This window comes from Gavialis gangeticus, unplaced genomic scaffold, assembly GCF_001723915.1.
Source record: "Gavialis gangeticus isolate Ggan-Ray unplaced genomic scaffold, GavGan_comp1, whole genome shotgun sequence".
Taxonomy (NCBI): domain Eukaryota; kingdom Metazoa; phylum Chordata; order Crocodylia; family Gavialidae; genus Gavialis; species Gavialis gangeticus.
This window is the reverse complement of record NW_017729029.1, coordinates 64396583-64418287: the sequence shown is the minus strand read 5'-3', so window position 1 is coordinate 64418287 and position 21705 is coordinate 64396583. Positions and strand designations below refer to the sequence as shown.

At 40.9% G+C, this 21705-nt stretch overlaps 1 protein-coding gene across 1 annotated transcript in view; it reads right to left on the bottom strand.

The window, feature by feature from the left end:
- Positions 1-6: 6 nt before the first annotated feature.
- Positions 7-21705, bottom strand: part of ETFDH (electron transfer flavoprotein dehydrogenase) — a 23127-nt gene continuing 1428 nt past the window's right edge. Inside the window, exons 2-13 of the mRNA XM_019521709.1 lie at positions 19160-19306; positions 18057-18286; positions 17500-17581; positions 17004-17122; positions 15750-15827; positions 11941-12087; positions 10189-10329; positions 7803-7946; positions 4953-5121; positions 1571-1753; positions 1022-1243; positions 7-715 (exon numbers count right to left, since the gene is read on the bottom strand). Of these exons, the coding sequence (XP_019377254.1) occupies positions 552-715; positions 1022-1243; positions 1571-1753; positions 4953-5121; positions 7803-7946; positions 10189-10329; positions 11941-12087; positions 15750-15827; positions 17004-17122; positions 17500-17581; positions 18057-18286; positions 19160-19306 (1826 nt within the window). The 3' untranslated portion in view covers positions 7-551. The remainder of the gene's footprint in view (positions 716-1021; positions 1244-1570; positions 1754-4952; positions 5122-7802; positions 7947-10188; positions 10330-11940; positions 12088-15749; positions 15828-17003; positions 17123-17499; positions 17582-18056; positions 18287-19159; positions 19307-21705) is intronic.

The window sequence follows — 21705 nt, the reverse complement described above, 5'->3', positions numbered from 1 at the left end:
TATCAATTAAGTTTATATATAGTACTTACAAACTTTATTAGAAATTTATTCCCTTGAAATACCAGAGTAAAATATTATGAAGTGTAACAGTTCAAATTGGTGAGTTTTATAGACTGATTTTTTTTCTAATGCACTTATTGGATCAAGATTCCACTTATAGGACATTTAAGGCAGGGCAGACGCATGTACTCATCACTAAAGATGAAGAATCACTCTTTTTAATTCTTTCACATCCAGAGTTCTGGATATGTCCACTTAACCACTGGCAAAAGATCAGATTCCACATTGACAAAAAATAATCAAGAAAAGACCTGTTTGTTTGGTTTTTTTGTCTGCTGCTCCACTTGCTTGGATGAAGCTTCTCACAAATAACAGCAAATGCAAAGGCATTATGCTTTAATGTAGTGGTCCAGCCTGAAGTTTAGAACGGCAAATTTACCTCAGACACTCAGGTCAGTTATATGCTTACACTGCAGCACAGTTCCTGTAAAACTTCATTGTAGGAGCTTACAGCATCATGTCAGAAGTTCACTGGATAGTTTTGATCTGATTTACATTCCATTATAGGCTGGTCCTCCTCCACCTTCAGGTACTACCCAGTTAATATTCTGACTTGGGTCTTTAATATCACATGTTTTGCAGTGGACACAGTTCTGGGCATTTATTTGCAGCCGTGACCCTTCTCCTGTTTCCAGAGGAACAAACTCATAAACTCCTGCGAAGACAAGAATAATGTCACTATTTGGGTCAGCTACCGAGTTACTCAAGATCTTAAAAATCCAAAAATTAAAAAAGGACATATAACAAGTTCTATGCTCATAACTCACAAGTTCTTGCATTCTTCAAAAGTAATTAAATAAGGGCTGTGATTTTACAGTATGGGGACTTAAATGTTCAGTTGATATCTCCTGTGCAGTTGCACCAATTGTCTGGTCACACAAAGTTCTTAGGGAAAAGGGTGAGGCAGAAAATTGTCATTTGCCTTGAAAAAATGTTTTAACGTACAACTCATTTTACATACCTGCAGGACAGAATCTTTGTTCTGGTCCATCAAACATTGCTAAATTCTTATTCACCGGGACACTGTCATCCTTTAAAGTCAAATGAGGAGGCTGATCATGTTCATGATTTGTACCACTTAGAGCCACAGAAGATAGGAGATCAAAACTGATTTTTCCATCAGGCTTTGGATATTCAATAGGTGTGCAGTCTTTGGCTGGTTTTAGCTGAGCAAAGTCTGCCCCTGAAATTATGAATGATATAAGTCAATGTACTGGTGTTTAGATCAAGTAATTTGTAGGTATTCAAATTCAATTTTAAATAGGACACTTTAGCAATGTGTGGAATTCTTAATAACTGAAAGTGAGCACAAAAAAATACTACCCCTCAGTCCAGTTACATTAGGGCAGTGATCCAGACACAAATACACTTATCAAGTAACCACTCTAGCCTTGGTTTGTGTGTTTGAAAGCTCTCCCATGTGTGAACTAACCCGTCTGTTGCTAGATTTAATATTAAAAGGCCAGAGAACAGATACAAGACATACAGCAGAATCTGCTGAAGGAGTTACCTGGATGTTTTAACGTCCACGGCTCCATTCCTCTCAGTATCCAGTAAAATATGCCTGTGTAAATCATTCCTCCATATACACCCAACACACCATGGCAGGAAGGCCGGATATTCCTTACAGAATAAATTTCTTTCCACACCCAGGATTTCTTTAAATTCTCTTCATATTCTGGCACATTAAGTCCTAAAAACAGAAATAAGTATTTAAAGGGAAGATTGTACTCAAAACTGGCTGCAAACTGAAAAGTAATGGTCAATACTGTATTTACAGTGCTCAAGCATTGATTTATCAAATAAAAACTGGGTTTATAGCTGTTTCATAAGAGTATACCTAAATTTACCTCACTTTTAGTTCCACTGAAAAAAGTGATGTAGAAGTAACCAAGACAACCACACATCTAAAAACTGCTATTGAGGGCTCTCTTCTGAAAAAGTTCTTCCTATGCACTTGTAAAGTGGAATGTAATTCCATTAAACAGATATCCTTCCTTTATTTATAGAGGAAAGCAAGTACTACTGAAGTCTCTTGTGGAAAGAAAATCCTAAAAACCCTATGCATACCATTTTAAAAACTCTATTGCTTGATGACTGGAGAAGAAATTTAGAATGGGAAACTAGGAATATACAAAACTGCCATGCTTCTGCACCATACAGGAGGATCTACTTTCAAAAGTCAGTGGCAGATACCTAAAAAGGCTTGTTGCGCATATAGGTAGTTTAGACAAAATGATGCTGTTTCTGGCCATGCACTCAGAATACAGAGAAATGTTAAGCCTCGCCCAACTGTCTCTCTCAAAATCATTTTGCCTTTGAAATTTAAAAATGGAAGACAAATGTTGACGCCTGTAGAAGGCACCGGTACTGTAAAATCTTGACTGTTGGATAAGAAGCATTATTTGAAATAGCCTTTTTGCTATTTCCCCCTAAACTTTTCCCCTTAAACTTTAAAACCTGAGAACCACAGCATTCTAACTTCTACAGCCTATGCAAAATGAACACGCTGATATTTGGAACTCCATCCTCTTACAGTACTGTATTTACTTGAATCCAAGACAAGGTGTTTTTTCCTCCCTCATTAACATGGGGACAAAAAGCACCCCGTCTTCGGTTTAAGTGGGGCAGGGGGGCAGGCAACTGCTGTGGCTCCAGGTCCAACGTAGGCTGGTAGTTGAAACTGCTGCCCGACCCACCCTGCTGGAACTACTGCTGCATGGCCACGTGAGGACTGGAGCTACCAAGTCCTCCAGATTGGAACCGGGCAGGAAGGTAAGCTGCAGTGGGGAAACAGGAGGGGGTAGGTGGGGGGCAGGGCAGGTGCCGGGGGCAAAGAAAATAGCATCACAGGGAGGGGGGAGACAGGCAGCAAGGGGGAAGGGTCAGGCTACTTGACTCCCCTGCCACCTGGCCCCCTACCACTGCTTGCTTGGCTGTAGCTGTGGGGAGGATGAATTTAAGATGTTGCTCCAATATTTAAACTTTACATGTTGAATGTTATAACAAAACTTATAAATGTTCCATGTATACAATCTAATTGTTGGGGGGTTGTGTTGTATTCATTGTTGTCTTGGATATGGATAAATACAGTATATTAGGCTGCTTTAAAATGTAATTCTGTTGTAACAGATTGATTTTAAAGGCAGACCTGAGAAACAGCATCAGAAGAAGCTCCTGAAGCAACATTCATTCCAATTATCAATACTGTATCAGAACGGATACTGAAATAAATAAAGTGAAGGCCTCCCTACTCTAAAGATGCAGCACTTTACAGCACACTGTACTGCCACAATTAAAAGCCTGTAACAAAACTACTTTTTATTTACTAAGCACACAAGGAAAACAGTTTTATAATGAAGTTGAAGAACGTCATGTTCCAATTCTTTCCATAATGGGAACAGGTCTAACTACCATGAAGGAACAGTATATTAGCATGATGGCTTTTTACTGCAGATAGCTTCTAAGTGTGCTAGCTAGAAGCTGAACAATCTGACTGCTATAGATACTACAAGATTATCTTGCACCACGCCTGTAGTTATGAAACATTAGCATACATTTTTAAATGGTTACAACAACTTGGAGTTTTAGGGAATAGCATCATTACAAAGTTTAGGCTTCCAAACATTACAAAAGGCTAAAAGATTATGGAACCACATCAAGTTCTGACACTATCTGTGACTTCTCCAGACTCACGGTGACAACTATCAGAGAGAACAATTTATGTATAAACAAAGCTACACAATAGTACAAAGCTACCAATACAGGGAAACTATTGCAGGATGTGTTTGCTACTTTATCTAAAGCAGCATAAGCTGCATGTGACAACTAATGGGATGCATACAGGATACTACTGCAATGAAAGGACTGTGAAAGGCAGTAATTCTTACCCAGGGTGCCATGGCACCTTGAGGTGCCTTGAGATCCTTTCAAGAGTGCTGTGGGGTGTCTCACAGTTTTAGCATTGTCAGGTGTGTAAACATGGTTCACAAGATAAACCCAGTTTCAAATAGGAAATCATAGTATTCTGACTTACTGCGGTCTTTTCTGTTGCAAAGTACTTGGAGAGTACTGGCTCTATTTTTTTGTAGACATAAAGTGAGTGAAAAGTAAGAACTGGCATTTTCTGAGGAGTGTCTTGAGTCTAAAATTTGAGAGCCACTGCTGTAAGGTTTAGTTGCAGTGGAACAGAAGTGTAATAATCTGACAACTTAAAAAAATTAATTTGCTATTCACTGTTAAATCGCATCGTATGGTTTTATTTGCATTTCCCTCAGCTGGAACAATGACAAATGGTAGCCTCTCACTGTCTGCACTAATGCAGTAATACTGTTTGAGCTGCAAGCAAGATACTCATCGCTGCTACCTAAATATTTTTTTAAAATTGTGAAAGTCAACCTTAAAAGATTTTTATTTAAAAACATGGACAGTAAATTTAGGCTTACAACCCATAATGGCCCCTTATATCAAAAGCACACTGCATTCTGCACTGCCGTGCAAGGACCAGATCTATTCACTGTAACCAAACACAAGACTTTCTGACTTGCAGAAAAAAACCCCAAATGTATCAATTTTGTCTGGAACCATCCCAGTAATGGTGATTTATTTTGATTTCAAGAAGCTCCTTCATATTCAAACAAAGTGCAGATGGTTTCAACTGTATATGCTGGTCCAAGGGTTGGCAGCCCTGAAGAATCTTGGGCTTGGGCCTGCAGATGCAAGGCTTTGGTGGCTGGAGGTTGAAGCCCCTGCTGTCAGAATGACCAGTCGTGGAAGCAGGGTCCTACTGCTGATCTACCTGCCTCTGACCCAGGGTGGGTCATTCCAGTCCCGCAGCCAGAAAAGTTTTCCATGTGCTAGCCAATTACAAATCTAAAGTATGGCAATCTTACCTGTTGTCTTTGCTTGGATGTTTTCATTAGTTAATTGGTTGAAAATAGCTTCTGAAGCCAACATGCCACTTTTCATTGCAGTATGTGTACCTTTGATTTTAGGAACATTCATAAAACCAGGACTGCAACCAATCAGTAATCCACCAGGGAAGGTGAGTTTGGGTATAGACTGAAGAGAAAAACATGTACTGAGATGAATATCTGCATTTTCTTAAAGTAACCAAATCTAATGAAAATCAAATTTGGCACATGACCAGAAATGCTATGTGTGATATCACGCTTGCTCATGCATTACCTAAAAGATTAGGTAGAGCAGTTCTACTTAAGTCATGGTCTTCTGGCAGTGAGCAAATGAAAGATCAGATACTGTGGAACATCAGTCCTTTCTATTTTTTCTGATCTCCAATTCAGTAAGTTAACTTTTAAAAACAGAAATGCATGCTTTCTCCCAGAGTCACTGTATCCATCTTAACAGAATCACACAATCATAGAAAAGTAGGACTTGAAAGGGCCTCGGGAAGTCATCTAGTCCAACCAACCTGCTCAAGGCAGGATCACCCCCTTCCAAAATATCCTATACACTTTTTTGTCTAGCCTGTTCTTAAAAGTACACAAAGAACTCTGTTGCAGAGTGAGGACATATTGCCCCAAAACCCTAAACTACCGCAAGTAGAGAAGGGGAATGATGTCAGTGTCCCACTGCTGCAAGGATAGGAAGCATTTGTTAATACACTTGAGAGATCCAAAGAAGACCATGCTTCTCACTACAGAATAAGGCAAATCATGCCATGGTGTCCATGCTGATCTGACTGTGGAATAAAACTTCTTGATTCTTCTCTCTTGTTTAGTGTTTAGTTCTACATCCTCTCAGTTGACAAACAGACTTTGTACACACTATACAATTGGGAACAAAATCCCAATTCCTTTACAGGAAGAAAAAAGAAAAAAAAACTTACTTGGAGACTAACCACCAAACAGTTTGTGAACAAACTGTCCCTCTAGTCCCTCTCTCTGAGAAGCCTGATACCGTCTACCAGGGTAAATTCTGAAAATGTTTGCATGTAGAAAATTATGTCTCTGTAGCTACAAATTAAAACTAATCAGGTTATTCAGATATGTCTTAAAACAGCCGGAGACATGCCCCCCCCACACTTACTATATTGTAGAAGTCCCTTTGAAGTTCTTTCTTACTACTTCTGAATAGGACTATGTCAATAGTGTGGTTTTAACTGACCCAAAATCAGTTGGTGAAGTTGGCAAATACTTTTAAGGTTAACCAAAAAATTTCAGGACTTTGGCAGAGACGGTGGTGGTAACCCTTTTATATCCCATAACTAACTGGTTAGGGCACTCACCTAGGATGCGGCAGACCCAGGGTTAAAACCTTTCCCTGCCTGATTCACAGCAGGGATTTGAATTGCATGTCTCAGGAGAGTACCCTAACTATAAAGGTTGTAGTGTATTGTCTCAATCCTTTCCTGTTGAAACTTCCATTTCAAATAAAACACTTAAATAGACATGGAAACAGGAACCGATCCCAGATAACCCCATCTCACAGGTAAATGCCCTAATCACTGTACTGTAGAGTCACTCTCATTCAATGAAACATTTAATTATTTATAATGATGTGAACAGCTTTACAGGAGCCCTCACCTTGGCATATTTTATAAGTAAAACTTGACTTCTGGCATAATTTTTAGTAAATTTCATGACAGAGGAAGCAGCAGGGAAAGAGAAAGGCATACTAAGCATGCTTGCTGCAGGCTTATGCCATTATACTTTGAGTGCTTGAATTATTAAAGTTGCCAAGTCAAACAGCTGTTTGTATACAATATATTAAATGCTCAAAAGAGGAAAGCACTTAAGGGCCATAACTTGTCCTCCAGGTAACAGCACCACCATAGTGAAAGATAGAAATACCTGTCAATTAGTTCATCTAAAGCTAATTAAAAAAGATAGAAGTATCAGAGTATTTGGCAATTTTGTGCATCTTTCTATATATGAGGCAATCATCTTCACCAAATGAACTTACAGTGCTATTATGGCTCCATTGTGCCAACTGATCAAGGACTTCTCAATTATTATCAAGACAACTATTTTAGAAAATCTGTATTCCTACTACTTTGCTTCCAGCCGATTCAATGAGATGTTCTTAAACCCAAGAAGCACATCTTTAAAAGATATGAGCTTTCTAGAGTGTATCTGTTTAAAATTTCTGGTCAACCAGGAGATACGGGAAAGTAAGTTCCATTTAATGTAGGTACAAAGCACATTAAATAAAACAAGTCAAGCTCATCCACAGCAATTATGGAAGGTGTCTCACATATTTCGAAAAACTCAGAGGAAAGCCAGGCTCATGAGCTGGAAATTTTAACTGTATTCTTGCTGAGCTGTGGACAATGTCCACAGGGGCTAAAAGAAACAGACTTAATTCTTTCATCTGTATTTCTCAGGAACTCATTCACATAAACTGGTAGGGACCAAGGGAAAAAGAGTACATCTACCCGCTGCCTGTTAGCAATATGTTCATTGCTGACTATTGTAACACCTTTGCTGTTTTGCACAATTCTGCTGCAACAGACACAAGAGAGATCTGGCCATATGCTCAGTCTAATAAACAGTGTCCATTTTCCCAAGTAGTGGCAATCAGCTTATTGTAGAACATCTAATGGGATTTGCTAGACCCAAAAGACTTTTCTTCTTCTGATCTGTAGTTACTTCTGTCTTTATCTAACCTTCCATAATAAGCCAATGGAGACTTGCCAGTAGACAAATTGGAATTAGTATAACTAGCACTGTGGCCCAAGGAAATTCAAGGTAAATAGTCTAATAAAGTTACAAAATACTTACCTGGAAACCACCTTCATTCAAAGCCCTTGCACCATATGCAATCCTTTTTCCACCCTCCAAAGTAGGCTCCACACTGGGATGGTGCTTCCACCTCTGGAACTCTCTAAAGGGGTTCAAGTAGGGATTTTGATAATCTAAGCCAATCTATACACAAAACAGGTAAACATGATGTTAGAAACATTAAATATGAATAAATCAACAAAAGAGATGATAGTTTTGTATTGCTGCTATAAAGTGTCTTAACGCTAATAAGGCATGATGAGCCCGTTTCATATCATACCAGTTTCAGGCTCTTTTAAAACTAAACGCAGTAGCCAAGCTATGTTCCGTTTATGCTACAATTAGAGCCAAGTCTGAAGATTTTGCTACCACAAAGTTGTGCCTGGTCCCAGTCAAAATCTTTACAACTTGGTTAAGATACTTTCCACACTACCCAGCTCCTGTTCCCACAGGGAATAAAGCAATGCAACTGCATTAATCATGGTTTGTCCTGTGCTGTGTGGTTAAGGCATAATAATTTCCAAATCATATTTCAAAATGTTGTTGAACGCAGAACAGAAATATGGGCTACTCTTATCCCCAGGGCGCTCTCTCATAGTCTTCTCACCAATACTTGTAAGCACTGTTTTACATGACTTAGAACTGAGTCAATTAACATTTACAGATAGATGAAGCATCAGTATAAGGCATCAGGGAAAAATGCTATAAAGACAGATAATGAACACAGACTATGCCAGATGGCTAAATGCCTAATTCATATTTTACATCCATTCAAAAGCCTGAACATAGGCACATCCTTCTAGATATGGCCAAATTCCAGCTTTGATAGACTTTGAATCAGAAAATTATGATTCAAAGGGATCTCAGGAGGTCATCTATTCTAAACCGCTGCTCAAAAGCAGGACCATCCCCACTTATATCATCCCAGCCAAGGATTTGTCTAGCCACTTCTTAAAAAACTCCCAAGATGGAGAATCCACAACCTCTGGGAAACGTGTTCCAGTGCTTTACTATCCTTCTAGTGAGAAATTCTGTCCTAATATCTAACCTAAACTTCCCTTACTGCATCTTGAGACCATAGCTCCTTGTTCTGTCACCACTGAAAACAATCTACCTTCATCCTCTTTGGAACCACCCTTCAGGTAGTTGAAGGCTGCTATTAAATCCCCCTCTCAGTCTTCTCTTCTCCAAACTAAATAAGCCCAGTTTCTTCAGCCTCTTCTCACAAGTCACGTGCCCCAGCCCCCTAACCACTTTCGTTGGTTAAACCTCCCTGCCCTGCTGGACTCTCTCCAATCTATCCACATCCCTTCTGTAGTGGGGGGCCTAAAATTGGACACAGCACTCCAGATGTGGCCTCACCAGTGCCGAATACAGGGAAATAGTTCCCTCAATCTTCTGGCAATGCTCCTATGAATGCAGCCCAGCATGCCATTTGTCTTCTTTGCAACAAGGACATACTACTGGCTCATATTCAGCTTATCCACTATAATCCTTCTTCTGCAAAGATGCTGCTTAGCCATTCAGTTCCCAGCCTGTACTGGTGCATGGGATTATTCTGTATTAAATGCAGGATTTGCACTTTTCCTTATTGAACCTCATGAGATTTCTTTTGGTCCAATCCTCCGATTTGTCTAGGTCTCTGTGAATCCTAGTCCTACCCTCCAGTGTATCTACTACTCCTCCCACCTTGGTATTATCTTCAGACTTCCCTCCACTCTTCCAGGTTGCTGATGAAGATATTAAAAGAAGCATTTCACAGTCACAGAATTATGACGTGCTTGGAATAACAGAGACTTGGTGGGATAGCTTGCATGCCTGGAACACTGTCATGGATGGGTACAGACTGTTCTGGAAGGAGGAGGGGTTGTACTTTATGAAAAAAAGAGCCACAGATATTAAGAAAATGTTCTCACTAGAAGGGTAATAAAACACTGAAACAGGTTACCTAGACAGGTGGTGGAATCTCCGTTCTTGGAAGTTTTTAAGGCCGGGCTAGACAAAGCTTTGCCTGGGATGACCTAGTTGCGGATCAATGATTTTTTTCTCCCTCCGCCTATGCAGTGCCTGCCCCAGCCCCAGCCCCTCCTTCACTGTGGGGGCCTCGATCTAGTATACCCCCCCCCCAGAAAAGAATATAAAGGGGTACATGAGCTGAAACTCTGAGATTGAAGGGGTACGCTTATTTAAAAAGGTTTAAAACCCCTGCTATAGAGACATTAAGCTAAACCAGAATGACTTAGATCCACTTCTCCTACAGTAACAACAGCATTAGGGATCAAGAATCAAACGGTCTGCTGCTGTTAAAAGAGGCCACATTGAAAGTTAATAAAGAAACAAAAACTGCATACAAATACACTTTGTATTAGCAGAAAAAAATACTTACCACAAACCCAAGAGCTACTAATGCTTCACCTTCATTTAAATGATAAAGAAAGGATCCTCCATATGTATGTCTGTCCAAGGGCCAGCCTACTGTGTGTTCTACCCTTCCCGGTTTCCACTTCTTTTCATCAATAAGCCACAACTGGAATAGAAGTCACCCAGAAACTACTTTACAATACAAAATACAGTAGTAGCTTTTTTATAATGCAACATAAAACCACAATCCAACTAGATGCAATAGGAAAAAAACTGCATACATGTTACTATCAATTTACTGTGCTACATTATATTATCAAGTAATGAAGCAATACAAACACCCTCCCAGCATATTTCTAAGTGGCATTTCAATTACTATCCTTCCTTGAAACGCCATACATCACCAAATTACACAAGTTGTTTCTTAATATTTTAAGCATGATAGCTAAAGCTGGTGACAATCCGTAACATTTGCTGTTAATCACAGAAGATCCTGTGTTTTACATGAGTGATTTTAAATAACTTTTCTTAATGAATTCAAGAAGAGTAACATATGCTTATATTGACCTTTTTTTTGGAAAAACAAGCATTATTTTTGTTAATTAATAATTATAATTCCTTTTAATAACTTCCTCAATTAGGACTTTAAGTAGGATACTATAATCAGCCTCCCTGAGCATCCCAGAAACATTATGGTTCACATTCTGTTTCCATTAAACTACAGTGCTTGAAATGTTGTAGTAAAGAAATGCTGTTGTAAATGTTCCCATAAATTTCATAGCCTCAATTACAATAACCTGAACTACATTTTACAGCTATTTTGTAATTTGGAGTAAAAATTTAAATATAGAGAACAGAGTATTCTGAACCTCTGAATACACTTTTCTTTGCTTTAATCCAACCCATTACTTTACATGAGTAATACATGGCACTTCATAAAACACAAAATATGTTTCTACATATACATAAAATATTTCTACAAATTAAATAAAATGCCTGGGCTAGACGCCTTTAGAATTGTTGCTGGACCCCAAAGGTAACTGGCATAATTCTGAAACGTAACTGAAGACAATTGAAGACCGTTCTCAGCTATCATTCCAATACACTGGGGCACAACATAACTCATGGCACTAATTTAAAGAACAGTCACATACAGAATAAGAATTGGGGTGTAGCAGACAGCCATACCTGGACAACTTTCCAATGTGGCTATGCCTTGGTTCTCCCTTATGCAGTGACACAGTCAGTTAGGCTTAAGGCTAGAAGTGGCCAAGAGTTAAAACAGTGAATTAAGGTTTTGGGGGGTTTGGTTTGTTTTTTTGTGGGGGTTTGGGGGAATATAGAGATACAGCCAATGTGGTTTCAGAAGACTGTACCGTAACCAGAAAAAAGGGAGGGACAGTAAATTCTAGTTATGAAGTTCAAAGAAAACACAACGGCAACAGAAAGCAAATGGACTGACAGCATTAAAAAAAAAAAAAAAAAAGAGAGAAAGTAGTTGTGTACTGGCAGGAAAAAGGCATCACAACTTAACTGGCCTTTTCCATCTCATTCTATAATACCAAAAGTTTAAAAGTGCAAGACTAATTCCCACCTTTTGTCAAAATTCACTGCCCCCTTCACTTATACAAACTATTTAATATATGCATGCACACACATACACATACAAACAAAATAAGTATACATGTACATATATACCCACACTCAAATGAAAACAGTTCAACTGACAGGAATTATTTAAGCTTACAAAGACTGAGTTAAAATTAGTTAGGGATACCTCCTTCAGTCCAATACCATAGCTCTGGACTTGGCAGTTCTCCCTTAGATTGAACCTGTTGTACAACTGTTTGGCAAGATGTCCATGACAACCTTCTGCAAAGATTGTGATTTTGGCATGCAATTCCAAACCCCTTTCAAAGATAGCCTGTAAAAGCAGAATATTCAACAATCACCAAATGGATTTAAACATATAGAGGAGATTGTGTCTGAACCTCTAAGTGCAGCACAGAACTTAGACCTAAAGAGGGGGCACTACGATGCAATGCCTTAATAACACCTTGCATCTTCCTGATTCTGGGGTATGTTGGGAACAATCTTAATCAAAACAGTTCCCCTGGGTTGTGGAAAACTTAAGTACCACAACAGACTGTGACTGTACTTCAAAATGCTCTCCTCACCTTCACAAATGCTCCCTGTATGCCAGGCCTTGGGAGGTGCTCCCTGAAAGACCGCCTTCCACAAATCTTTTATCAGATAAACTTTCACCAGCTAAACAGGGGATCTTTGGGCCCATTTATATCACGCTGGCCTTTTTAATCTCTCATGAAGTGTGGTCGAACCGGGTAGAGGATATTACCGTATAACTTTCAAAATTCAAGATTTATTTAGAAAGTTGCCATCCTGGGCAACATGCCATTTGGATAAAGGCCCTTAATCGTATGTTATTTTGTCCACATTGTCAGGATTTTGCATGCATCTTGTAAGAAAACATTTTGAATAAATTACTTAGTTATGAGCAAATACTCCCTCAGCACATATTTATGACTTGAAATAGATTCAAATCCTGCTCAAGGGTTTCCTATGCATGCCAAGAAAAAGATAAACAATAAAAATTAGTTGTCTTGCACATTTAAATAAACTACCAGATCTTAATGAAATCGGATGTTAGCAACAACTTCGCCAAAAAAGATCCAAAACAAGTGCATCTTTCTTTTAGATATGATTGTTTTATATTAAAACAATAAAGAAGTTATAATAACTTGTTTGTAAATATATGGTGAGAATAATTAACAGAAAAGCTGTATTTTTAACAAAACTTGTCTCGGATATGATTAGTAATTCTTCTGGCATTTTTCTTACATAAACATGTCCCAGTTAAGCTTAGAAAAGTTTTACTGAAATTTTTAATTTGATGTAGACAAATACTTATTATATAGAGGCATCTCACATGCTCCTGGCTCCTGGAAAAGGTGCCTCCTGTGCATGTACGTGTGCGCATAGGCCTCTAGGGCAGTGGTTCTCAAGCTTTTTAGCTCGGAGCACCCCTCACTGGATTTGAGGCACCCCTCCATCACTTTTACAATTTGAGAGGCACCCAGCTTCAACAACTCGTTTATATATTACAATGCTTACTTCCTTGCAGAGGGGTCTGGCAGTGAGGGTGGGGAATTTGCCAGAGTGACAAACTTGGTTCTGCTCTTATCTGCTTACCTCTTTACGCTTCACTTATCTCCTCACACCTCATAGCATCCTTCAAAGGATCTGGCAGCACCCCTGGGTACCACAAAACCCTGGTTGAGAATCACTGCTCTACTTTGTATCAGCTATGTGTTAGTCTTAAGTTACTTCCTAGGTTGTATCCTGCATTCTGTTAGTTAAATAGATCATACAGGTGCCCCTTTGACCTATCAGGGATGAACAGCCTGGGGACAGCAGCAGACCCTTCTGCCTGCTCTTTGACTGACTGCTCTTTATGTTTTACTGTATATTATTATACAGACTGCGGACCTTAGATCCAACATTAGTTACATAATTCAACAAGAATGTAATGTTGAGCACTAAGTTCATATCACTGACAAGCACGGTAATTATGCAGGGAGTTGGTACTGAGTTGATACCACTACCTCCTTGCTGGGTCCCTCCAGCAGAAGGTGAGGTTCTGGGCCATTGTTGTACATCATTGCTCAAATAAAGTTTTGGTTAAGTCTGGCCCTCAAGAATCTTTCTTCATCCACCTGTTCCTCTAATTTCCTCTTGGGGAGGGCCAAAGGGGGAGCTGCTAATGTATGGAGTAAATTGACTAATTCGTAGTGAAAATAGCAGATATTTTAATATACAGACTTAAATCAGTGTAAGCCATTCTACTCTAATAATGGCTGTCCCACAGAAGCAACAACTCACAGGGACATGTTATACTGCCTGTTTGCTGTAAAGGCTACCCTGGTAGACAGTTCATCCCACAGTAGCAGTCTGCATGATATGAACTGCCATCTAGTGTTCAGGGCTTGCAATAGCATTGCTGCAGACCACTGGCTTTGGAGCAAGTCATGTGCCCACTCATAACTACAGAGAAAAATAAAGGGCGCAAGTACTTCATAAGAATGGCAGTATGTCTTTTAATGGGTGTGAATGTGTGCGTGTGTGCTTACAGCTAGCATCCTTCTGCTTTCTGTATAAGAATTAATGCTTATTGTATTGTATACTTTATCATTGGCCCTTTTTCTTTTTATTAATTTGTACTGTAGTAGTGAATCAGGACTACAACAATTCTTAAAGAAAGGATGAGAACCCACATCTTCCTACCCCAACCAAATGCCCTAAACTTTAGGCTAAAAAAAAAAAATCACAAGCACTGCTGTTTGCTTCCTTTTCCAGTGAATCTTGGCATCTTTTATGCACAGTGAAACAGCTTCAATAGAATGGAATGGTGTCACTCCAGAAGAGACTATGCACTACAGAACAGACAGCTCTCCAGAGGTAGAAGATTAGGGTTTGAACCCTCTCAAGCAGAAGAAGAAATTCCATATCCTGGGCAAATGCTCTAATCAGTGTAAAAGGCCACCACTACTTCCCCCTCCTCCTTCACTGGTACTGTTTTTAGAACAAAACTATGACCCTTGCTTGGTTTTGAAAGAAATATAAGGGGTGTGTCCATAACCTGGAATCATAAGTAGAGGAGCTTCCTTCCAGCCTTGTGTAAGATTAAGCTCCAAAAAAGTGGTAGGATTTAATCTTTCCTCATTGGCTTGTTCTAGGCAACTCTTCACTCAGTGTAAGAACAGTTTTGACTCTCTCCAGTCTGTACTGATTTGTGGATTCCACCTTGGAGGCCAGGCACTTAAAATTAAGAAACACTACACTCAAAGTCAATTTTTGGAACTATCCTGAAGTACACTGCCAAAGTTCACCTTTCCCTCTGGCCCCACCCAAAAACAGGAATGATTTGGGGGTTTATAGCATCTCCTAAAGAGTTAAAATTAACTGCAAATATGGTAGAAGACAGCAATCCTACAAAAGAACAGAGTTCTGTGTTTTATTAGTTATACCTAGAGAGACCTCTCTTCAACTCTCACCTTTATGCATGGGCATAACTGGGAATTTCAGCTCTGTGTTAGGTAGCAGAGTAGGAGAGAGTCTTAACTCCTGGCTGCTGCTGCATGGGCTCCCCACATACCAGCAGCTGTTCTTGCTGCCATTGCTGAGCAAATTCCCCCTCTGATGCCCTGCTTTCCCACCTATAGTTATTCTTCTGCTTTAGTCCATGCTTCCCCTTCTTCCTTGGCTTCTTTTCTTTTCCTCCAGGCTCTACCCATGTCAAATGACACTCAAAGTTACACACTGAAAGTTACTCCTCCTTAAATAATCCATCCTTCTGCAAAGGTTTTTCCTGACAATGCCAGAATAGAACTTCCTCTACCCTGAGACTGGAGCTTCATCCTGTGGCCATGAAGGACTATTTGCACATATTTTAGATTTAAACTTGAGGCAGAGACTAGAATTTAAGTTTATATAGTACCAGACAGCACTGAAGTGATTTAGCCAGCAACTACAGATTTGAAGGTTTGTTACAAAGAGATAAGTACTCACTTTAGGTGCTCCATCCTTTTGAATGCCTACATCATTTGTCGCAATCCCTTTCACACTTCCATCTTCATGGAAGAGAACCTTTAAAATGTTTGAGCAAGAACGATTTTAATGATTTATTTGCATTGCATTTCAAAAATTATCTCCAAGTACAGAATATTGAGAATTAAAAAAAAACAAACACCACGAGCTGTCTATGGACACAATCTTGAAAACTAAGGAATTATTCATTAACTTAAAAGGCAAGTACCTGAATCCAAAACAACTCTGAATGTAAGATGACCCCTCTATAATTAGCTTCTATACATAGAAAATGGTACATTTGTTATAATCTTCCATGTATCAAATCTAATTAGTGGAAGGTCATCTCAAATTTGTCCCCATCACTGCCACACCAGGAAAAGCAGCAGTGGGAGGGCAAGGGGCTAGACTCCTACCCCTTGCTCCACCCCCATACCTGCCCCTCCGTGCCTGTCTGCTCCCTTGCATTCTATGCCTGTGCCTGACTCTACCCCTCCTGCCCACTCCCCCACTCCCCTTCTGCTGCAGCTCTGCTCCTCTGGGGAAACCAACAGCAACGCAGCCCCAACCCAGCCCTCACCCAGCCTGCCTCCCCAACCTCTGCTCCCTCCTGTAGCCTGCTCCATGCTTAACCCTCCATTCCCTGCCTCCCTCCTTACCTTCCACTGCAGTATTGCTACAGCTCTGGAGCACTCAGCAGTAGTGCAGTCCCAGCCCAGCTAGAGAGAAGTGGCAGCAGCTCTCACCAGAGCAGTGTCAGGGCTGAAGCCAGAGCAGAAGGTAAGAGGGGAAGGGGCAGCTGCGGGGAGGGAAGCAGAGGGTGAGAGAGGCAGGCACAGGAACAGAACAGGGAGCAGGGGAGTGGAGGGAGGCAGTCTGCAGGTCCCCCTGTGTGAGCCCCGGCTGTGTGCCCCCTTCCCTTGCCAGACAAGCTATTCCAGCCCAGGGCATGTGATGGCTCAGGCCTAGCTTCAGCCCAGAGCCAAAGCCAGAGCTGAGCTTCTGCCTGCCCTGGCCTGATATTTGATTCTAAGATTGGGTTTTTCTTCCTCTCAGGCTGACCAGGAGAAAAAGACATAATTTTCTGTTCAAGTAAATACAGTGATTTCCTGCGTTGGGGCCACAGAATTCAGAATCTGGCAAGCCAATTTCTTAAATACTCCTCTGTAATATAGGGATTGCTACAATACATCAAAAACTGGGCCAAACTCACTCGCACAGAGTTACTCCCATTACCTCAGCTGCTGCATAGCCTGGATATACCTCAACACCCATAGCTTCTGCTTGTTCACCCAACCATCTTACAAAATGTCCAAGGCGTACTATGTAATTCCCATGATTAACCATTGGAAGTCCTAGACAAAAAGAGAGAAATATACAACAATATGTCCAGGTTCATGGATTAATGGGAATTCATATACATAGCGCAAATACTGTGTGAAAGATGTAAAAATTCAAATAAATATTGGTTTTATCATTCTTAGCTATGATTGCAATAAAGCATATGAGATCTATGTCCAATATTATGTACTATCTTCCATCTACTTATACAGCCCTCATCATTGCAGCTTATTAAAATGTCTACGGACTTGCTCTAACACAACTGATTGTTCAATGTCCCTTATATGCAGTTTCTACTTGAAATGCACACTGTAGCACTAGCTATTTTTTATAGCATATTAAAACATAGCCCCATTTCTCATCAAGTGTTGAAGTTTTCTACAAGCCATACCGGGAAGAATTGGCACTGGAATTCTGTAACTCTTTGTTAAAATTCCAAACTTATCTTCAGTTACAGGAGTATGAAGTGGTGCCTAAAGAAAAAAAAATCAGAGTTATTTCTTGCTGGTAGACAGTAAACAGATGCTATTTCCTTCTTACAATAATCAATTAAAAAATCTAGCAGAATAGAAAACAAAGAAGCAGTAGTCTTATAAGAAAGATCAATGATGTACACAAGAGGCCACATCCCAGACAGAGCAACAGGTAAGAGATCAATTCAGCTAATGCTTCTTGGCTAGTGAAACTGACATAGGAACTGCTTATAAAAGCCCTCTCTCAATGTGTTTTATAGTACCCATCATTATGATAGCCAAGAGATTTCTACACATAAATGTAAAGGAAACAGATACTTACAATAGGAAAATATTTTCCTTTAATAAATTTTGCTTGATTTTTATTAAGAAATAAATAGAAATAATGGTTATTATTAAGAAAATCTGGGGTCCACTAAAGAGGTTTTTTGTACAAGTCAGAGGTAAGTCATAATATTTTAATGTTCATAAATACCCCTCGCTCCTTCCAGTCTGGGAAAAGCTCCATCAAAGCACGTGGCTCAAGACAAGCACCGGAAAGCGTATGTGCACCGAGCTGAGCAGCTTTCTCCACCAGACATACACGGACTTCTCTGTCATGCTCAATGGCTAACTGTTTGAGTCGAATAGCTGCAGAAAGTCCTGCGGGGCCTGCTCCAACGATGACAACATCAGCTTCTTCAGCAAATCTTTCCATGTTCACCGCTTCAATAGAGCAAAATGATATAATGATTATATCCAATAATTTGTCTCTGTTCTCCCTCTCTCTCTGATCAGTGCAACTTTTACTATTTTGCTTTGCAATAGAAGACATTAGATATCACAATAAATTTATGCTGTGCAAGGACAATGCAAGAGAAAATGAACTAAACACCCGAACACCATTTACTAACAAACAGGGATTCAATAAAGAACTATACATGCTAGTCACCATCACTGGTAACTACTCATCCTTGAGCACTGAAAGTCCAGGTGCCTCGAGCTCAGGAGGTAAAAGAATCAGGAAGTGGCTTTTATGTTTCTGCCCTTTCTTCATGACACTGGGAATAGTGACCCAAGTTTCAGGCATAGCCTATTTTACACTGGTAGTCATTGGCCTCCCCGGGCTGTTCCAGAAGCAGAGACTGCTAGAACCCCTTGTCCAACAATGGCCTAAAAGCCACTGAAGTTATTCAAATTATACAATCAAGTAGCAAAAACTTAATAGTTTAATCATCTTATTTTTTTAAGACTAGCTCATAAGATTTTAATGCAAAATCATAAAAGTACATATTAGACAGTAGTAAAATAAAGATCAAATAAATGCTAACTTTTTCTAGTTTGTAACTAAGATGACAAGACATATTTACATATTCACCTCTTTAAAGTCTTATACTTTAATACAATTAGATTTGCTGTATTACAACTGACCTGTTTAAACCACTATGAACACTGTAAACAACCATAATGCATTATCTGAAACGTTAGTATTAGGCGCAACACAACATATTCTCTTTGCAAAATATATGTTTATGGTTTTAAACTTTAGAAAGCCTGCAAGTAATACAAAGCTGCTTTCTGATGTAATTTTTCACATACCTTCCCATCGCTTGTCCTTGTCCCGAGGGTGAATAGTATAGTGTGTGGTTATACGAGGCACAGAAGTAGAAGAAGTCCATCTTGTAATACACACTGATGGCAGGCAGTCTTTCTTTATCAGCTTTAAAGCACGCAAACAACAATGTGCTGTGCAAAAAACAACAAGATTAACTGACTCTCGTTTACACATTAACCTGGCTCAATCACTGACGACAGTCTTCAGCCTGAGATTTTTAGTTTATTTTTTTTTAAATCTTACACTGAAAAGAAAAATCCTAATCAAATCAGTAAACCCAGATCCTATTTTGATGCATGTTTTGGAATAAAAGAGAAGGTTGGAGAGAGATTATTTATTGCAAGAGGCACTATTCTACCTGTGCATAGCAGTGCTTTCATCCTTGCACTCGTATAACTGTGAGTTAGTGGGGGGTGATCCGATTTAAAATCCATCCCCAAAATTTAATCATGCTTAAAATGAACAAGCAGGAAAACTTTATTTGAAGCATCCATTTTAATTTCATTCTAGCTGTACTGAAAAACAAACTCCTTGACTAGAACTATTCTGCTGTTTCTTGCTAACCAGGAAGCTATCTAATTCTATTTCTATTTCAGCAATATGTTACCAGCACTTTAGCTGTATGGGCTGAAATCACAACCCATTAAAATGAACAGGAACAGAGTTTTGGAATGAATTTATTTCAGTTAAATGAAACTAATTTGCTTAAAGCAGATTGGGGTGCTCACCCTCCAGCCTGAGGGCCAAATGCAGCCACAGTATTTGGCCCCTGGGGTTCCCCACAGGTTGGAAACATCGATGGTATGGGAAAGGTGGCAATTAATATGGCTATCTTCCATTGCTCCCAAATCCCGAAGTGTGTGCACTGGGGCCTGGAAATGCTCCCTTCCCCTGCAGGGCCAGGCTGGGTTTGGGTCAAGCCTCCTTCTCCCCTATAGAGCCAGGTTGGGACTGGGATCCACCCCCGCCACCCTGCCCTCTGTGTGGCTGGATGGGACCCCACTATGCCACCCCAGACGCTGGAATGGATCCACCAGCTGGATCGGGCTCATGGATGAACTGGCCACCGACCGCCCAGCCCACTGGTTGAGCGCCATTGAACTAGATCCATAATGTAAAAAAAAAAAAAAAAGCAGCAGCAGCAAACTTATTGACAGCGATATGCATTTAAAACCAATGAAACTGACACCGTTTGCACTGGCGTTCGTGCAGGAAGGGCCAGGAGGGAGACTTCTGCTAGGGTAGGGCGAAGGCACCACACTAAGCTATAAATAAACAGCAACTCCTACAATGGTGTCGACGAGGAGTGCTATTAGGGCCCCTGCCCGAGGGGCACAGCCTACCTGGGGCTTGTCTGAGGCCTCCACCCAGACAAAGCCCATGGGGGAGCTGGTGTCCCCCCACCCCCTGGCCTGCAGGGGTTGCCTAGCAAGGCCCGGGGGGTCAGGGATTGGGGACCCCCACACCTGTCCTGCAGGTGCCCTCCTTAGGGCCCTGGAGGCACAGGTGAGGGAGCTCCAGGAGGAAGTTAGAAGGCTGAGGGGAATCAGGGAGGCAAAGGACGAAATTGATGGTTATTTCCTTTCCCTGCAGGGCCACACACCCAAGGAAGAAGCACCTCAGGAGGTGCCCTCAGAGTGGCAGACGGTCACCTCCAGAACCAGGGCTGCTTGCAACACAGCAGTACCAGTTTCTCCAGTCTGGTGGGAGAACAGGTATGAGGCCCTGGCAACACTGGAGGAGAAGGAAAGAGAGGAGGAAACTCCACACTCTCCATGGTCCGAACAGGCCGAAGGAGCTAAGCAGTCCTGGAGAAGAAAGCGTCGAGTGATCATCATAGGCGACTCCATCCTGAGAGGTACAGAGGGCCCCATCTGTCGCCAGGACCCCTCGACATGCGAAGTCTACTGCCTACCTGGAACAAAGATTCAGGATGTGATGGGGATGATCCAGCCCAACGATTACTACCCCATGGTCCTTATCCATGTGGGTACTAATGATGCAGCCAAGAAAAGCCCTGATCACCTGCGCTCTGGGGGGCGTGCTGAAGGAGATAGGTGCACAAGTGGTATTCTCTTCTGTCCTACCAGTGAGTGGACGTGGAAAACGGCATGAGACGTGCATCACAGAGACCAACTGGTGGCTTTGGAAAAGGTGTCTTGAGGCAGGCTTTGGCTTCCTTGACAATGACCCGCACATCACGATGAGAGACATGCTCAGATGGGATGGGCTCTACCTTTCCCCTAAAGGTAAGCATGTGTTCTCTTCTAGGTTGGTGGATCTCCTCCGGCGGGCTTTAAACTAGGCTCGTCGGGGGAAGGGGAAGACGAGGGAGGAGGAAGCCTTGTAACGCTAAACCAAGCAGCACTTACAAGTACAGCCCAGCCTAGACCGACGAGTGGAACATATACACAGGTAAGCAATAGGGGCCAGGGCAATGCTGAGATTAGGGAGCCAGTGCACACATCCTCAGGAGGCCTCAAATGCCTCTACACAAACGCTCGTAGTATGGGAAACAAGCAGGAGGAAC